Here is an 18,449-nt window from a genome sequence, read left to right as displayed (position 1 = left end):
CCATTCTTCTCTGTAGATCCTCTCAAGCTCTGTCAGGTTGGATGGGGAGTGTCGCCGCACAGCTATTTTCAGGTCTCTCCAGAGATGTTCAATCAGGATTAAGTCCGGGCTCTGGCTGGGCCACTCGAGGACATTCGGAGACTTGTCCCGAAGCCACTCCTGCGTTGTCTTGGCTGTGTGCTCAGGGTTGTTGTCTTGTTGGAAGGTGAACCTTCGCCCCGTTTTGAGGTCCTGAGCACTATGAAGTACGTTTTTTTATCAAGGATCTCTCTGTACTTTGCTCCATTCATCTTTGCCTCAATCCTGACTAGTCTCCCAGTCCCTTCCGCTGAAAAACATCCCCACAGCAGGATTCTTCCACCACCATGCTTCACCGTAGGGATGGTGCCAGGTTTCCTCCAGACGTGAAGCTTGGCATTCAGGCCAAAGAGTTCAATCTTTGTTTCATATTTGCAAAAATGTCTAAACCTGTGTTCACTTTGTCATTATGCGGTATTGTGTGTATATTGCTGAGAATTTTTTTATTTAATCAGTTTTTAGAATAAGGCTGTAATGTAACAATGTGGAAAAAGTCAAGGGGTCTGAGTACTTTCCGAAGGCACTGTGTATATATCCTCGTTATTTAACTTTTCTTTTCTTTTTAACTCAGCATTTTGGTTAAGGGCTCGTAAGTAAGCATTTCACGGTAATGTCTAAGTCTGTATTTGCCGCATGTGACAAATTTAATTGGATTTTACATTCAGCAGCGTCTTTTGGTGCCTGCACATTATGAATGGAAGCCTTTTCTGCTCACATAGTTGAACTCATATTGGCGTGTTGCTTTTACAGTATATGCAAATCACACATTTCGTACATAGCCTCATCAGTATTCTATTCAGGCGGGGCATGCCACATTAAGCAGGTTGTTGACGATTCACCTAACATTTCAAAATGATCCTACATAATATGTCCGCCAGCCTGTGTGTAATACCAGTGGACAGACATGGTTTCAGTGGGAATGCGCTCTACATTCTCTAATGACTCTCTCACTTATCTGCCAGCAGAAATACTTGCAGGGCATCATGCAGCAGTACAGACATGGCCGGATCGCGTTAGCCTCTATTGTTGTTCTGGGCTAGTTTTTTATGTTGTATCATTAGGGACGGCCCTTCGAGGATGGCGCAGTCATGCGGAAAAACGCCCCACTTGGACACACTCATGAAGACTTGCATGGAGGCTATGCACCACTCTCACTGAACACGCGCACACACACACACACACGCAGAGAGCAGGGGTCGGTCAGGCGTAAGGGAGCAGGGCCAGCCACAGTGAACCAGGGAGACAGTCTGATGTGAAATAATAAAAAGGAAGGAGCCTAATATAACAAAGGACTTCCTGTTTACATAGTGTTACTTTATTTTTATTTATTTTTATTTTAAATTTTTTCTCCCCTTTTCTCCCCAATTTTCGTGGTATCCAATCGCTAGTAATTACTATCTTGTCTCATCGCTACAACTCCCGTACGGGCTCGGGAGAGACGAAGGTCGAAAGCCACGCGTCCTCCGAAGCACAACCCAACCAAGCCGCACTGCTTCTTAACACAGCGCGCCTCCAACCCGGAAGCCAGCCGCACCAATGTGTCGGAGGAAACACCGTGCACCTGGCCCCCTTGGTTAGCGCGCACTGCGCCCGGCCCGCCACAGGAGTCGCTGGAGCGCGATGAGACAAGGATATCCCTACCGGCCAAACCCTCCCTAACCCGGATGACGCTAGCCGAATTGTGCGTCGCCCCACGGACCTCCCGGTCGCGGCCGACTGCGACAGAGCCTGGGCGCGAACCCAGAGACTCTGGTGGCGCAGCTAGCACTGCGATGCAGTGCCCTAGACCACTGCGCCACCCGGGAGGCCATAGTGTTACTTTATATACACACTGACAGGGGGGTGGAAAGGGGTATGATGAAGCTGTCACAGATTTTTTTTTCCCCTGTGAGCTGTCAAATATAGGCCTAACCCATGGAACTGCTTCAATTCGCTGGCGGGATTTTATTTGGCCCCCCGTGTTTTCAGAAAAAAATAACTCATTTTTATTGTTGTACAGTCTTTTATGTCCAAACACCAGCGAATTAGCTACAAGTGGTTTTAATTTGGGAAATCTGCTCCAAAGTATTCCCACGTGTAATCGAGGGATAATGTGGTCTCAAGGTAAGCAAGGTTTGAAATTATTATGTTTTGGGCTTCTGCTTGGTCACCTGACCATCTGCTCAAGAGAAAAAAACAGCCCGCGGCTTAATCTAGATCCCTGTCTTAGAGTGTGCTGCTGGTGCGTGGCTTGTTGGTCGCGAGTTTTGTTTGTTTCTGTGTTGACTGAGTATGTTAGTCTTGGGGTGGTTTTAAGGAAAGCAAACCATTCCATGTCATGTAAAGTGACTGCTGGTGTTATGTGAATGCCTCAGTTGATTTACCAGGATTAGTGCCACGCTATTGCAAGGGGAAGTAAGCTGATGAACAAAGTGCTGAGAACAATGTGATGGGTTGTAGCAACCAAACCAGTCGTCCACCCAGGAAGTGTTGGTTGGGATTTTTGTGTTTGTCCAGTGTTTTGTATTTTAGCATATATTTTTGTTTTCTGTTGTGAATGATCATTACCATTCTGTGTTCGTCGTGTGTTAGTTGTGTGCACGCTCGTCTCTCTTCCCGCTCTTTGTCAAGTTGTTTATCTCTCAATGAGTGTTTGATCATGTGTAAACAGTCGAGTGTTCCACAGGGACAAAGTACGCAGTGTAACCACGTGTAACACACGTAGGCCTAACCAGTGACTACCTGCCTGCCTTAAGGCACACAGCAGCATCCTGACGACTCCGTACACGCGCGTGAGTCTGCGCAGTTTGGACGGAACGGTTGAATAACATGCATGTGTACATTTTTTTATTTTGCAACGCGAGCGCAAGTAACGCAAGCGGTGTGTTCAGCATGTAACACGCGCATCGAAACTTATGTACCGGCTCAAGTCGGTCTATCGGTGCAGTCCCTTTGTAGAGCAAAGTGCCGCTCCACTTATTCAATCATTGCTAGAGCTTTCTGGGTTGAGTTGTTATCTTCCCACTGATGCTGCACAGACGTTAACACACTGGAATAATGCAACAACGGTATGTAGAAATGTTGAAACTGCTCATTACTGTTGCCGCAAAACAATGTCCATACAGGCTAGAACACTTTTACAAAGCAAGACGACACCGGTAGCTTCCACCTTTTAATTGTAGGATAACTTTCCCTGCTGGCTTACAGCTGAAGCAACATCAGTTCACTACCCTAGTACTTAGTTTAGGATAATATGCAAACCGTAAAAGCAAAATATGCTGATTGTCACCAAAAACCTAATTCGTCTCCCGTCTGGTTTCCACTATGTTGCATACCCACAAGGTCAGATTCCACAGCCACATTCTGCCTTGCACATGAAGTCATTACTTAGACGGCACACACTTTTGTAAAATAACTGATTGCTACTTCTATGCCAATGTTGTTGATCAATAAAACATGTTCTCTTAGCAGTTGGCAATGAAATAAGTGGTAAACGGAAGGGATTGTTTGTCATCTGTAGCCCCATGAAATCAGCTAAAACAAGCTCGGCTCAGTGCATGCAGCACTCACCTACTGAATAATACGCATTCACCTGTATGGTGACTAGGCCTGGGCTACATCTTGATTTACCCAGTTTATCAATAGAGGTTTACCTTTCAAATAATGATTACCATCATGTTATTTTGTAGTTTTGGTAGAAACAACGTGAAATTGATTGTATAATTCATTCGTTAATGCGTACATGGCTGTCTCAATGGTTTTTGCCCCCAAATAAATGTTCAAATATAATGAATGATATTGAACTCAAGATGCACAACGATTTGAACAGAGCACTAGCTGAGTTTATCTCTGGATCAAGTGCCATTCTGACTTTTTGTTGTTGTCGCGGGAATTGTGTTGGTGTCGTTTTGGTAATCGAGTGTCATGACGGTATCGCGTATCGTGATACTAAACCTGGTATCGGTATCGAAGTCCATTCTGGTATCGTGACAACACTAATACACCATGTTGGAATAAAGAAGGATGTGTTTTCCTAGATCTCCCCTCTGTACTGCTAGTGAGTCAGGTTTCAGTGTGTCACTGACTTCCTGTGGTAGCTGTGAACAGGAAGTGTTGTGTCACTCGTGTACGGGCGTGTCGCCTGCCAGAGAACCCCTCCCGGTGACGACATCCCTCACCGCTCAGCAGAGCACAGCCGCCACCAGGGAGCCATGGCAATGCTGCAAACACTCACATCAACAGCCACAGTGGAGATAACACGCACAATATCCCTCTATCCATCTCTCTCCAAAATAGTAATTTTCTCCTTAATAGGTATGTAACTAGCAGTAGTTTAGACCATGACATCACTGGTCTAAAGTGGACTTTGTTTTTCAGAAAGAAACACCAAGTGTGTGTGTGTGTGTGAGATCACATGTGCAATAAAGGGGTTATTCATTAATCATTCAGTTGGTCAGTCAAGTTACTGTGACATTACTCTGACCTCTGCTTGTCTCTTAAGGGAAGTGAGTAATAGTTCAAGTGTGTGTAATAACACATCTCAACACTGGCTCTTTTTCCCTCTTTCTCTTCGATTTCTCCACCTGCTCTCTAGCTCTTTCTTGCTTTCTTTGTCCCTCTCGCTCAGCATAGCTGTCGCTTTCTCACTCTCTCACTCTCTCACTCACACACTCACACACACACACTCACAGGGCTGTCTTATGGTTCTGGGTGGGAGCTGTACATTAGTAGTGACAGTGCTGTGAAGAGAGGCTGACTGGCTCATTATGTTCTTGTCACAAGCCAAGCGCTTATGCTGACTTCCACTACGTTTCCTAGGAACTACAAGAGCCAAATACATTTCTTATGCTCCTTTACTTCTGTGCTTCTTTTTGCCTTTGTTTAATGACGGCCCTTTGGGAACTCTGTGTGGTTTTCCCGGCAAGTGCCTGTAAAGCAGGGTACTTTTTAGATGGATAATTACACAGCACGTGTGTGTGTGTGTGTGTGTGTGTGTGGTCCGCTATGTGAAGTTCTCACAAGGAATGTAGCCTGTTCTCATCTCTTTCTAATTACTCCGAGTTAAGCTGGTGGCCTGACTGACAGTGTGAAGGCTAACTTTTAACTTTTTTGAACATTTTCTCCTATCTCGCTTTCGCTCGCTCTCATATACACACACTGTTTCCTGTGTGATTACCCAGAGTTCTTTGTGGCTGTATTCTCAAGTTCAGGCCTTGTGGGTTAAATGGCACCATCATGGCATCGGCTGTTTTTAGAATAGCTGCGTCAGGGAAACAAGTGCTTTCATAAATGCATGGCTCGGGCCTCGTTTCACAAGAGCATTGTAAAATAAGCTTTCTCTTAATGACCCAGCCTTAGCACATGTTAATTTATATATCGAATTTCGTTGTCCAACATCAGTTTTACAATTTCTTCATTTTGTGGCCATCTAGAGCAATGTTTTGCTTTTCAATAAAACCTTTCATGTTGGTATAAGAACATCGTACTACTTTATTTTATTACAACTTTACAGGCTGTTTTCTATTCTGTTCAAATGAATTACGATCATCTGTAGATGGGATTTTGAGCACCGTGGGTGGACGCCCTATTACGTTACGCACCCAATGCATATGGATGTCCGGTAAATTCATATCTTTTCCGGTTACGTTGTCTGGCTCAATTTCTGACGGAAACGCTGAGCTGCGTGTTTGCGTCCGCACTCGTTGTCGTCAATGTAGCCTAAGCGGAAACCGCCCTGTAGAGAGGATCAGGATCCGTGTTCACTGCAGGAGACGAACACCAATTGGTCATCACACTGACCTGTATAAGAATTAGGCCCAGGACGATACCACTATCGCAATATTTTTTCCCACGCCAAAAATGAAAGCACGAAGCAGACCATATGCTTTGGTCCTTAAAAAAAATACATATTTCTTTGGTCCTTTGTGTGCTATAGCTTAGAAAATGCATTTGTGGCCACATAATGTTTGTTTCCGTCATTAGAGGATATTCACATCGTGTACTATAGACGAACAGCACTACACAGGTAGTCTCCATTACCAGCTCTTTGGCTGCTTCCCAAATAGCACCCTGTGTGATAACATCTATCATGTGAACAACAATGTGCAGTGTAGGCCTTTTTTGTTAGTGAATGTACCCGTGAGTGTGTTTGAATACACACATCTGTTTAACGGTTGAGCCCTCGTGTTAGTTCACTTGTAATGTGAACCTATATGGGTCTGATAACTGGGGTGCTGCATATTAAAACATGACAAAGTATGGTGTGTGTGTGTGTGTATGTGTGTTTTGAGGGAGGTAGGGTGACTCCCGCTCCATTCCTTTGACATTTGTGAGCCACAAGTTCCTCATACCATGTCTGGTATTTCTTAAGAAAGGGTAGCAGTTAATGTCGCCCCAAAACCATAGAAATAGAATGGAGCAGACGGCCAACACATCACGACTCCTATATGCAGACCTAATAGTTCTTTGATGAGGGTCGTAATGGCTGGGACTGGGATGGCAGACGTCAATCTGAATGTGTTCCCAAGGTACTTGAGTGAAAGTTACCAGAAGGTAATAGGCTTGGGCGGTATACCGTATACCGGGTATTTGGAAAATGTCACGGGATGGTTTTTTTCAATACCGTTGAAACTATTTATTTGAAGTTTATTTTTGTAAATGTCAATTTTTCATTACAAAGCTTACTGGTAGTCCCCAGTTACGTGTCATGTGGTGTTTGTTTACAAGCACACAACGACAGGAGACCGGAGCCTTGTGAGTCACTCACTGTTGTGCAGCGGTCGCCAGGTGATCTAGTTACAGTATGGAATTCAGAACTAAATCTTTGCCAGCTAGATATTTTATAACTATTTAGTTAACTGTCTAAAATGTGCTAAATGCTCTGCAGTTGTGCGTTTGGTCTGCTAATTTAGTAGCTAGTTAGCTACCTAGCTAGTGGTTAGCTTCTTTCAAAATCAAGCATTCGCTTGGTATCAGCAGAGAATCCCCTCTTGGATCAAGAGCCTTGCTGTCTAATATTTGTTTTGTGCGTGTAGCAAACAAACTGCAAGTAGCATTTGAGTTACTTTTATATTTTAGGTCAGACTGTATATATTGGTCATATAAAAAGTGCATTTAGTTAGCATTCTCTATTGTATTTTACATGTACTTGTTAGCATTTGCTAACCTTCGGATTACAGAGTATCTGTGGGGTGTGAAAACAGTGCCCCTTGTGTTCAGTGACAGTATTACATAATATCCCGGTATGGCACAAGGTCTGTTCGATAATCTGGATACCGCCCAAGCATGGAAGGTAACGAGATGGAAGTTGAGATAAAGTAATCAAAAAGAAGAAGAAAATGGAGCTAGGGACCTAACACCCTTTGTCATTCTCTCAGGCCCAGATCCAATCAGCTGGCTACCTCAGGAGGGATGGAGAGGAGGGATGGAAAGAGAACAAGAGACGAAGGGAGAGATGGCGTGAGAGAAGTGTGGAGATGGTGTGCAGTAATGACAATCTCCATGCTGTGACTTAGCAAATTGTGTTTCTTTGTGTTATTAGCCAATGGCTAATTAGCAACCAGTCCCTTGTTTGCACTGTTTTCCATGTAGCTGTGTGTACGCGTATGTGTGTCCGTCCGCCTTTGTCCGCATGCCTTTTGAGAGAGGAGGGAGGCGAGAGAGGGAGAATGCAAGTCAGCTTATGCTAATTGAACCTTTCTCTGTTGTAGAGAAAGATGATCACTAAAGTAGAGTTTTGCACTGGTCGGCCATTTTTTTTTTTGGAGCCGATCCTGCTCCTCGCCGGCCGCTTATTCTGAGCCCCGTCCGATATCCAGCGTCAGGACAGATTTTCCTCTTCAACCCAACCCACCTGCATAGAATGAATTGTTACAGAGAGCCGATCTCTGACCCGCCAAGTAACATCATTTATTTAATAGTTTTTATGATCTCCAAAGTAGTAGGCTATTATACCCCCCCCCCCCCCCTGCATAAACATGTATTTGTCTGCCTATTCAACATTTGGATAAAAGGAAACCATTTTTTTTTTTTTTTTTTTTTTTACAATGAGAAGAGGCACAGTTGACAAATCAAATCGCTTTGATAAAGAGCCTTCTAATTAGACTTCTTACCTAATTAAAGCCTATATCCGACATAACAAAACCTAGCAAGGCTGGCTCAGAGAGAGATGAGAGGTGTGTGTGTGTGTGTGTGCACGCTCCTCTGTTTGTCTTCTCCTGAAGGTTGACTGTATGAAGCCGTTGAACATGTTGAGCCTAGGTTGTAGTTCAGTGTGTGTTCTGTGGCCTGTGACCCTCTGGGTGGCTGCTGATTGGCTCCAGATGCTGGCATGTGGGACAGTCATTATGGGCCATGTCTGCTAGTTTGGAAGCACCGTTACAGAGATCATGCATCTTATTTCTGGCTTATCTTTGCAGTTATGTAGCCTAATAGAGTAGAATGCAAACATAGGAAGTGAGGAACTTGCCCCATAAGCTTTCCGTAGTTGTGTTTGGATTTGTGTGTGATCTTCAGCGCCACCTGGTGTTGGCCAATTATCAATTGAGACGCTGCCTTCACCAGGATATTCATTGGTGTAGCCTGACACCTTGTGGCAAAGATTTGCTAGTGCAATTGTACTGTGATTCTGCCTTTTAACCTGTCAAAAAATCATAAATCCCCTAATCTCAAAATAAAATGGATCAATCCCTGAATGTGGAATTGTTCAGATGATCCATAACGTCGTACAAGAGGAATTAGTGAGCTAATCTAAGTGTGTATGTTCTTGATTGATCCAGTGTGTAATGTGTAACTGTGTTTAATGAAGTGGTCTGTTATTGTGATATTGATCTACCTATGTTTTAATGAAGTGGTCTGTTATTGTGATATTGATCTACCTATGTTTTAATGAAGTGGTCTGTTATTGTGATATTGATCTACCTGTAGCCTGTTCCCCTCTGTCCGCAACGATTAATAATGACCTTTGTAGAGACTGTCCCTGTCTGATCCTAATTGATCCTTTCCTCTCTCCCCCACTCCCTCTCTTTCTCTCCTTCTGTCTGTCCCTTAATCCCTCCCTCGATCTCCCCGTCTACCTCATTGTCTCCCTCTTCCCCTGTTCAATCTCCCCATTGATTTCTTTCACTCGTTTTCTCAACCTCCTCCCCCTCCCCTCTCTGTACAGAAACTCAAACGGCTGATTCCTGATGAGGTAGGTTGTGTGTGTGTGTGTGTGTTTGTGTGTGCCCACATCCCAGTCATAATCATCTGACTGTTTTTTTGCATCTCATCTCACCCTGTAGTCCACTACTAAACAAGCTATGATCTCACAGGAAGTCTGCTACTCAAAGGTTATTTTACTTTTTAAATGTATTTAACCTTTTTATTTAACTAGGCAAGTCAGTTTAAGAACAACGACGGCCTACCCCGGTATTTACGGTATTACTGGTAAATAACGCACTAAAAGCCCATTGGGCCTCTATTACCAGAATGCTAACAAAATTAGCCCAAGGAATAGAGAATTTCAATGGAGGCTGGTAGCTAAATATGCGAAAGAGCGCAAATGAAAATAAACAAATTGCAAAGACAAGCAATCCAGCTCATGAAGTTATACACTTCATGGCCAAAAGTATGTCCACACGCCTTCTATTTCAGCCACACCTGTTGCAGACAGGTGTATAAAACTGAGCACACAGCCATGCAATCTCCATAGACAAACATTGGCAGTACACCCGTACTGAAGAGCTCAGTGACTTACAATGTGGCACCGTCATAGGATGCCATCTTTCCAACAAGTCAGTTCGTCAAATTTCTGCCCAGCTAGAGCCCTGCTAGAGCTTCCCCGGTCAACTGTAAGTGCTGTTATTGTGAAGTGGAAATGTCTAGGAGCCACAACGGCTCAGCTGCGAAGTGGTAGGCCACACAAGCTCACAGAACGGGAATGCTGAAACGGGTAGTGCTTAAATCGTATGCCCTTGGTTGCAACGCTCACTACCAAGTTCCAAACTCATTCCGGAAGCCACGTTAGCACAAGAACTGTTCGTCTGGAGCTTCATGAAATAGGATTCCATGGCCGAGCAGCCGCACACACAAGCCTAAGATCACAATGCCAAGCGCCAGCCAGGAGAATGCTACCTGCCCCAATGCATAGTGCCAACTGTAAAGTTTGGTGGAGGAGGAATAATGGTCTGGAACTGTTTTTCATGGTTCGGGCCAGGCCCCTTAGTTCCAGTGAAGGGAAATCTTAACGCTACAGCGTACAATGCCATTTTAGAAGATTCTGTGCTTCCAACTTTGTGGCAACAGTTTCGGGAAGGCCCTTTTTCAGCATGACCATGCACAAAGCGAGATCGTTACAGAAATGGTTTGTCAAGATCGGTTTGGAAGAGCTTGACTGGCCTGCACCTCAACCCCATCAAACACTTTTGGGATGAATAGGAATGCCGACTGCGAGCCAGGCCTGATCGCCCGACATTTTTGTCTAACCTCACTAATGTTCTTGTGGCTGAATGGAAGCAATTCCCCGCAGCAATGTTCCAACATCTAGTGGAATGCCTTCCCAGAAGATTGGAGGCAGTTATAGCAGCAAAGGGGGTGACCAACTGCATATTAATGCCCATGATTTTATGAATAAGATGTTTAACGAGCAGGTGTCCACATACTTCTGTGTATAGCCATGTAGTGTGTATACTGTATACAGTGCATTTGGAAAGTATTCAGACCCCTTCACTTTTCCCTTTTTTTAAATATTTTTTTTAGGTTAGAGCCTTATTCTAAAATTGATTAAATTGTTGTTTTCGTCAATCTTCACAGAATACCCCATAATGACAAAGCAAAACCAGGTTTAAAAAAAAATGTATTTTTTTTAAACTCAAATTTACATAAGTATTCAGACCCTTTACTGAGTACTTTGTTGAAGCAAATATGGCAGCGATTACAGCCTGGTGTATTCTTGCATATGACGCTGCAAGTTTGGCACACCTGTATTTGGGGAGTCACATTCTCTGCAGATTACTCTCAAACTCTGTCAGGTTGGATGGGGTGCGTTGCTGTGCAGCTATTTTCAGGTCTCTCCAGAGATGTTTGATCGGGTTCAAGTCCGGGCTCTGGCTGGGCCACTCAAGGACATTCAGAGACTTCTCCCAAAGCAACTCCTGCGTTGGCTTGGCTGTGTGCTTAGGGTTGTTGTCCTGTTTTGAAGGTGAACCTTCGCCCCAGTCTGAGGTCCTGAGCGCTCATCAAGGATCTCTCTGTACTTTGCTCCGTTCATCTTTCCCTCAATCCTGACTAGTCTTCCAGTCCCTGCCACTGAAAACATCTCCACAGCATGATTCTGTCACCACCATGCTTCACCGTAGGGATTGTGCCAGGTTTCTTCCAGACGGGGAGCTTGCCGTTAAGGCCAGAGTTCAATCTTGGTTTCATCAGACCAGAGAATCTTATTTCTTGTGGTCTGGAAGTCTTTAGGTGCTTTTGGTAAACTCCAAGCGGGCTGTCATGTGCCTTTTACTGATGAGTGGCTTCCGTGCCCCCACTCTACCATAAAGGCCTGATTTGTTGAGTGCTGCAGATATGGTTTTCCATCTGGAAGGTTCTCCCATCTCCACAGAGGAACTCTGGAGCTCTGTCAGAGTGACCATCGGGTTCTTTGTCACCTCCCTCACCAAGGCCCTTCTCCCCCGATTGCTCAGTTTGGCTGGGCAGCCAGCTCTAGGAAGAGTCTTGGTGGTCCCAAACTTCTTCCATTTAAGAATGATGGAGACCACTGTGTTCTTGGAGACTTTCAATGCTGCAGACATTTTTTTGATATCCTTCCACAGATCTGTGTCTCGACACAATCCTGGCTCGGAGCTCTACAGTCAATTCCTTCGACCTCATGGCTTTTGCTCTGACCTGCACTGTCAACTGTGGGATCTTATGTAGACAGGTTTGTGCCTTTCCAAATCATGTCCAGTCAATTGAATTTACCACAGGTGGACTCCAATCAAGTTGTAGAAACATCTCAAGGATGATCAATGGAAACAGGATTTACCTGAGCTTAATTTTGAGTCATTATAAAGGGACTGAATAATTATGTGAATAAGGTTTTTCTGGGATTTTTTTGTAATACATTTGCAAAAATGTCTAAACTGTGTTCGCTTTGTCATTACGGGGTATTGTGTGTAGATTGCTGAGGATTTTTTTTATTTAATCCATTTTAAAATAAGGCTGTAACGTAACAAAGTGGAAAAGGTCAAGGGGTCTGAATACTTTCCCGACGGCACTGTAGGTAGGAGGGACCAAATTTCATTTTTTCACTGGTTCGAATCCCTGAGTCCACTAGATTAATAATGTGCCCTTGAGCAAGGCCCTTAACCCTAATTGCTCCTGTATGTCACTCTGGATAAGAGTGTCTGCTAAATTACTAAAATATACATGCAAACTTAGGGTTAGCATTAACTCAGAATTCTTTGTTTTTTAAATTCAGGTAAACAATATAAAACCCATAATATCTTGCTGCGTCTTGTAAACCTATTTCTAAAGTGCTTCTGTCATTTCTGCTCGGCATCAGACTCATTTTGTGCTTTAGTTGCACTTATCCACTTGGATGAGAATTCACAAACAGGCATTCTATCAGCAGACAGAGCTCTGACTGATGTGTAGCTACTTCTCTCTGGTGCTTTTCTGTGTAGCCAGCCTTATTTTCTCCTGTAAAATGCAAGATTAACTTTAAGCAAAACATTTGTAAATGCAGCTGGCTACATTCTCTCTATCATAAACATTAGACATATGATGTCCATGCATCGTTTTTGCAAAAAATACGTAGATTTTTCAATGTAAATGAATTTACTTGTGTGGCTGCCAGCCAAGAACGCGATCTGCTTTATCTCCTAACGTATTGCACAAGTTGAGTACAGGTATTTACTTAATATGGATCCGCCCCCTTTTTTTTCAATTTTCGCCTAAAATGACATAACCAAATCTAACTACCTGTAGCTCAGGACCTGAAGCAAGGATATGCATATTCTTGATACCATTTGAAAGGAAACACTTTGAAGTTTGTGGAAATGTGAAATTAATGTAGGAGAATATAACACATTAGATCTGGTAAAAGATAATACAAAGAAAAAAACAAACCGTTTTTTGTTGTTGTTGTTGTTGTACCATCTTTGAAATGCAAGCGAGAGGCCATAATGTATTATTCCAACCCAGGTGCAATTTAAATTTGATTGCCACTAGATGGCAGCATTGTACGCACATTTTTAGACTGATCAAATGAACCATTGCATATCTATTCAAAATGTTGTCTCAAGACTGGCCAAATGTGCCTAATTGGTTTATTTGTACATTTTCAAGTTCATAATTGTGCACTCTCTTTAAACAATAGCATGGTATTTTTTCACTGTATTAGCTACTGTAAATCAGACAGTGCAGTTAGATTAACAAGAATTTTAGCTTTCTGCCCATATCAGATATGTCAATGTCCTGGGAAATGTTCATGTTACTTACAACCTCATGCTAATCACATTAGCCTGCGTTAGCTTAACTGTCCCGTGGGGGTGGATACCGATCCCGTAGAGGTTAAAGTAGCTACAAATATGAATGTGTTGTAAAACTTGTAATAAATAGTTTTGATGATATTGAAAAACCATCCAGTGGCTATTTCCAAGTACCCCGGTAAACGGTATGTACAGTATACAGCCCAAGCCTATTCCACAGACGTTTCCGTAGGAGACCTACTCTTTGGAGGGAACTGGTATGTTGATGACATCACCCTGTGATCCTGCTTCATTTCATTCTAGCACACACATGAGTGAAGCTGAAGGTGTTTCACAGTGATATTTAGTAATTTATGACGTCTGAATGTCCACTGGAATCTGATGCCTGATTCCAAATCAACCTTTTTGCCCTGACCTATCCAGTCCACAGGGGTTGGGTTTGAACTGGGATAACCCTCATCTCCCTGGTGTGACCTCTGACCACTGTCGTTTGACCCCCCTGCAGTTGGAGCGTTTCACCAGCATGAGGATGAAGAAGGACAAGGAGAAGCCTCATGCAGCCGGGCAGCGCCACTCCAACGCTGCCCACTACGAGGTTCCTACCCAGGGGACCATGCTGCACGACCACCCTGACGAATACGTCCTGGAACTCTTCGAACAGATGCTGGTGAGAGAGAGGGTTAAAGAAAGAGACAATGATTGTCTACTGGGTGTGGACTACAGGCTATTTGTCTGTCTCTGTTGGGACGCTGACTTAAAGGTATTTCTCTCTGTCTCCTCCCTCTCTCTCTCTCCCCTCCCCCTCTCTCTTTCTCTTACCTCTCTCTCTCCCCTCCCCCTCTCTCTTTCTCTTCCCTCTCACTCGCTCTCCCCTCCCTTTTTCGCTTGCTCTCTTTCTCCCTCCTCTCTCTCTCCCTCCTCTCTCTCTCTCCAGGTGGATATGAACTTGAACGAGGAGAAGCAGCGGCCTCTGCGGGCGAAAGACATCGTCATCAAGCGAGAGATGGTGTCTCAGTACCTCCACACGTCCAAAGCTGTGAGTAACAAAGGTTGAGGTACTGGGGTAACGATCAGTCCCACCTTCATAACATACACAGTAGACTTGGAGCAGCGGTAACTTGTCCTCTTTATGTCCTTTTATACTGCTACCGTGTGTGTGTGTGTGTGTGTGTGTGTGTGTGTGTGTGAGATAGGGTCAGAACAGGAAGGAGAGCTCCAAGTCAGCCATGATATACATCCAGGAGCTGAGGACTGAGCCCAGAGACGCACAGCTCCTGGGCTGTCTGGAATCACTCCGGGTCTCCCTCAACAACAACCCTGTCAGCTGGGTGCAGAACTTTGGAGACGAGGGCCTGGTTCTGCTGCTCAACACCATGAGGAAAATCCAGGAGGAGAAGGACGAGTACCCGTAAGATATATCAAGCTCCTGTTTCCCCTGTTACCTACCTAGCTACCCCCATACCCCCTCTAACCCCCTCTTAACCTTCTCAACCCTTCTACCCTCATGTTAACTCCAGGAGGAAAGAGACCAGTACCTGGAAGTAGAGCTTAATTAAATCAGTTTTCTTTTTTGCCTGATTCCATAGACCCCCCCCCCCCCCCCCCCAATTCCTTGTCTCAGTTTAGCTTTTCCAGGTTTCCGTTTCCCTCAGTTCTTTCAGGGTTTCACTCAAAAATCACACTTTATAAAATAGAACATCCAAACAAGTTGTTTTTCTAAGGCCACAACAATGTTTTAACCACATCAGAAGACAACTTTTTTGTTGTTGAAATGTAGATTTTGTGGGTGTAGTTACCCTTTTTCATTGCGGTGCACACCTCGCAAGAGACCGTTGTTTAGCTGTGTTTTTGTAGCTCACACGTGATGGTAGTTTGCACGACAAATACTCGCTGGATCGACGCAAATGATCGTGATATCATTCCGCCAGATAGGCGCGGGCTACTTTGTAGTTTAACGTTTAATTGAGAAGGTTTTTGGGGAAAGCCTTTCCCATCTACCAGAAGACTGTTTTCATTAGCATCATCGCTAACGACCACACCAAGCTGCCTTTTCAGAAAGTTGCAGGAAACACAAATCACTGTTGTGTTCTGTTCATGTCTTATGATAAACTTTGGCAAATACATTTAGTTTGTTCCCTATAAAGTTCAATAAAAAAATATGTATATATTGATGAATTCCGGTTTAATGTCTGGATCCCGTGATTACGTCCGCGTTCTCCGGATCGCAGATTTTATAGTTTCATCAAGACATCAACACCCTCTTACCCCATTTTACGCCCCTCCTACCACTTTGGCATTTACCCTAACTCCCGGAGGAGAGAGAGACCCTCTTATTCCTATAACGCTACAGTAGATTTGCAAACTCACTTGTTTTGTTTGGAAACCCCTTATGGACAATAACACGCCTTTCCCTCTCCTCTTGCCTCCGGTTAGAAACATGGGCATGAAGTGTCAACACGAGATTGTGCGCTGTCTCAAAGCCTTCATGAACAACAAGTATGGTCTGAAGGCCATGTTGACGTCTGCCGAGGGCATCCCTCTGCTGGTCCGAGCCATTAACCCCCGGGTCCCTCACATGATGGTGGATGTGGTCAAACTGCTCTCGGCCATCTGCATCCTGGAACACCCTGACAACCTGTAAGTATCTGTTTAGGGGTGTGTGTGTGTCTGTGAGTGGGAGAATGTGTCTGCCTGTCTTGAGAGTGAGTGTGTTTCTGTGTGTGTGTGTGTACCTTTCTGTGCATTAATATGTAACTCCCTCTGTAGTCATGAGCGTGTTCTGGAGGCCATCACTGAGGAGGCAGAAAAGCAGGACAATGAGAGGTTTCAGCCACTCCTCTTAGGTATGAACAAGCCCAACATCGCCTTGAAGAATGGCTGTATGCAGCTCATCAACGCTCTCATCAGTCGAGGAGAAGAGCTGGACTACAGGATCCACATCCGCTCAGAGCTGCTGAGACTGGGCCTACGAGACCTGCTGACGGTGAGTCACACAGACAGGTTCCACACACTCATGTTTACCAGGGAAGTTTGGGTTTTTATTGAACCCCCTCTCCAATCTCCAACCCACCCTTCCCTCCCTCTTGCTCTCCCTCTTTCTCTCTTCTCTCTCTCTCTCTCTCTCATCCCACCTCCCTCTCTCTCTCTCTCTCTCTCATCACTCCCTCCCTCTCTCTCTCTCTCCACCTCTCTCTCTCCACCTCTCTCTCTCCACCTCCCCTCTGTCTCTCCCTCCTCCCTGGGTCCTGTAGGATATTCGGACCATAGAGAATGAGGAGCTGAGGGTGCAGCTCAGTGTTTTTGACGAGCAGGCCGAGGATGACTCTGATGAACTCCAGGCCCGCCTCAGCGACGTGCGCATCGAGATGGAATATCCTTCCACCTCCAGGGAGGCTCAAACAAGTCCCTCTATGAAGAGATGTTACTTTGGTTCAGATGTTAAAGTGATACGAGTTTATCGTATGGCTGTGTCTCAAATTGTACCCTATATAGTGCACTACTGTTGATCACGGCCTATAGCGTAGCCCACTATATAAGGAATAGGGTGCAACCTACCAGTCAGGTCACTGTCCTCTAACGTACATTCCTACATTTCACCACCAGGTGGCTCCAAGGTGCCATAATAGTTTCTCAGCACAAGGAATTATTCAGTGCTTTTGTTTTACCTTGTTGATTGCTTTGGCTCTGGTCACCATGACTGAGATGCGTTTGATCACAGTAATAGACTGATCAGGAAGCTACTTAGCCTTTGATCAGATGCTGATACCAGTCTGTAACAGGGCTTTGTCTTTGCCGCATAATCCTTCACAATATAACACAATGACTACTGCATGTACCGCGGTAGTAAACTATATTGGAACCGGGTTACTGTAGATTGGCTTGCCTCTAAACACAATATTATATCTTAGTAGTAGGAGTGGATTAATTCAGAGCGTTGATGAAGATGTGGATTTAAAAATGTTCCTATCTGACCACTTGAGGTCGTGGTCCTTAACCATGCGCTCGTACTGATGTGACCGAGGTGTTCCAGATCCTGATGAACACGGTCAAAGACTCCAAGGCCGAAACACACTTCCTGTCTCTGATGCAGCACCTGCTGCTGGTTCGCAATGACTACATGGTCAGGTAAGGGACATAATATCACATGCACTCGCTCTCGCTCTCTCTCTCTCTCAAACACACACACACACACACACACACACCTTTTGTTCCCTCCCGCTCTACTACCGTGTGACTCAGAACATATATTGTTGTGATGACCTGGAGGCAACTTATTGCATCGCTCTCCCTCTCCTTTCTGTGCCTCCGTTTCTCGCTCTCTCTCTCTCTCTCTCTTACTCCTTCTCTTTCTCGCTCTATCCTTTTTCTACCACTGTTTCTGGATCCCTCTGGACCTCTTCTCTTTCCCCCCTTCCCCTCTATCTCTCCGTCTTTTTCTCTCCATTTCCTCGGTCTGTCTTCTCGGCGCGCCATTTCAAAGCTGTGAAATGAATACACGCAGGAGAGGTTTGAATAGAAATGAGCACATTCACCTCCTATCTCCGTAAATATGCTAATGTTCCCCAAAGCCAGTGAGCTTTCACTGTGGAGGGGAGGGGTAGGGCGAGGGAAAAGAGAGAGAGAGAAGTCGAGGGTGGAATGAAAGAGGAAAAGAGAGAGAGAGAGAATAAGCTGTAGAAGTATGACACACACACACACACTTATTTCCTTCTCTTATTTTCAGGGTACTTTTTCTAGCAGCAGCCTTACAGCTGCAGTTTCCTAGAATCACTCAGATCTGAGTTGAGATGTCAGGATTGTTGATGGTCCAGTGTTCCTAGAATGGATTCTGACAGGCAGGAAGTTGTAGTGGTGCTGGGAGGGGAGAGAGAGAGAGGTGGGTAAACATATGAGTCATGGAGGGTTTACAACGCAGTGACAGTCCCCTAACCCCCC

The 18,449-nt window shown here is 44.7% G+C and overlaps 1 protein-coding gene across 2 annotated transcripts in view; it reads left to right on the top strand.

Moving 5' to 3' along the window:
* The window catches only part of LOC120048178 (protein diaphanous homolog 1), a 120,384-nt gene that overhangs the window by 34,037 nt on the left and 67,898 nt on the right, over positions 1 to 18,449 (top strand). The window contains exons 2-9 of one of the 2 annotated variants that reach the window (XM_038993937.1): positions 9,221 to 9,247; positions 14,020 to 14,181; positions 14,449 to 14,550; positions 14,708 to 14,922; positions 15,948 to 16,151; positions 16,281 to 16,497; positions 16,766 to 16,884; positions 17,523 to 17,639. In XM_038993937.1, coding sequence (XP_038849865.1) covers positions 9,221 to 9,247; positions 14,020 to 14,181; positions 14,449 to 14,550; positions 14,708 to 14,922; positions 15,948 to 16,151; positions 16,281 to 16,497; positions 16,766 to 16,884; positions 17,523 to 17,639 — 1,163 coding nt within the window. The remainder of the gene's footprint in view (positions 1 to 9,220; positions 9,248 to 14,019; positions 14,182 to 14,448; positions 14,551 to 14,707; positions 14,923 to 15,947; positions 16,152 to 16,280; positions 16,498 to 16,765; positions 16,885 to 17,522; positions 17,640 to 18,449) is intronic. The other variant, XM_038993938.1, reaches the window with a different exon arrangement.

Source organism: Salvelinus namaycush, chromosome 5 (genome assembly GCF_016432855.1).
Source record: "Salvelinus namaycush isolate Seneca chromosome 5, SaNama_1.0, whole genome shotgun sequence".
Taxonomy (NCBI): domain Eukaryota; kingdom Metazoa; phylum Chordata; class Actinopteri; order Salmoniformes; family Salmonidae; genus Salvelinus; species Salvelinus namaycush.
The sequence above is the reverse complement of the archived record's forward strand: the minus strand, read 5'-3'. Positions and strand labels throughout refer to the sequence as shown.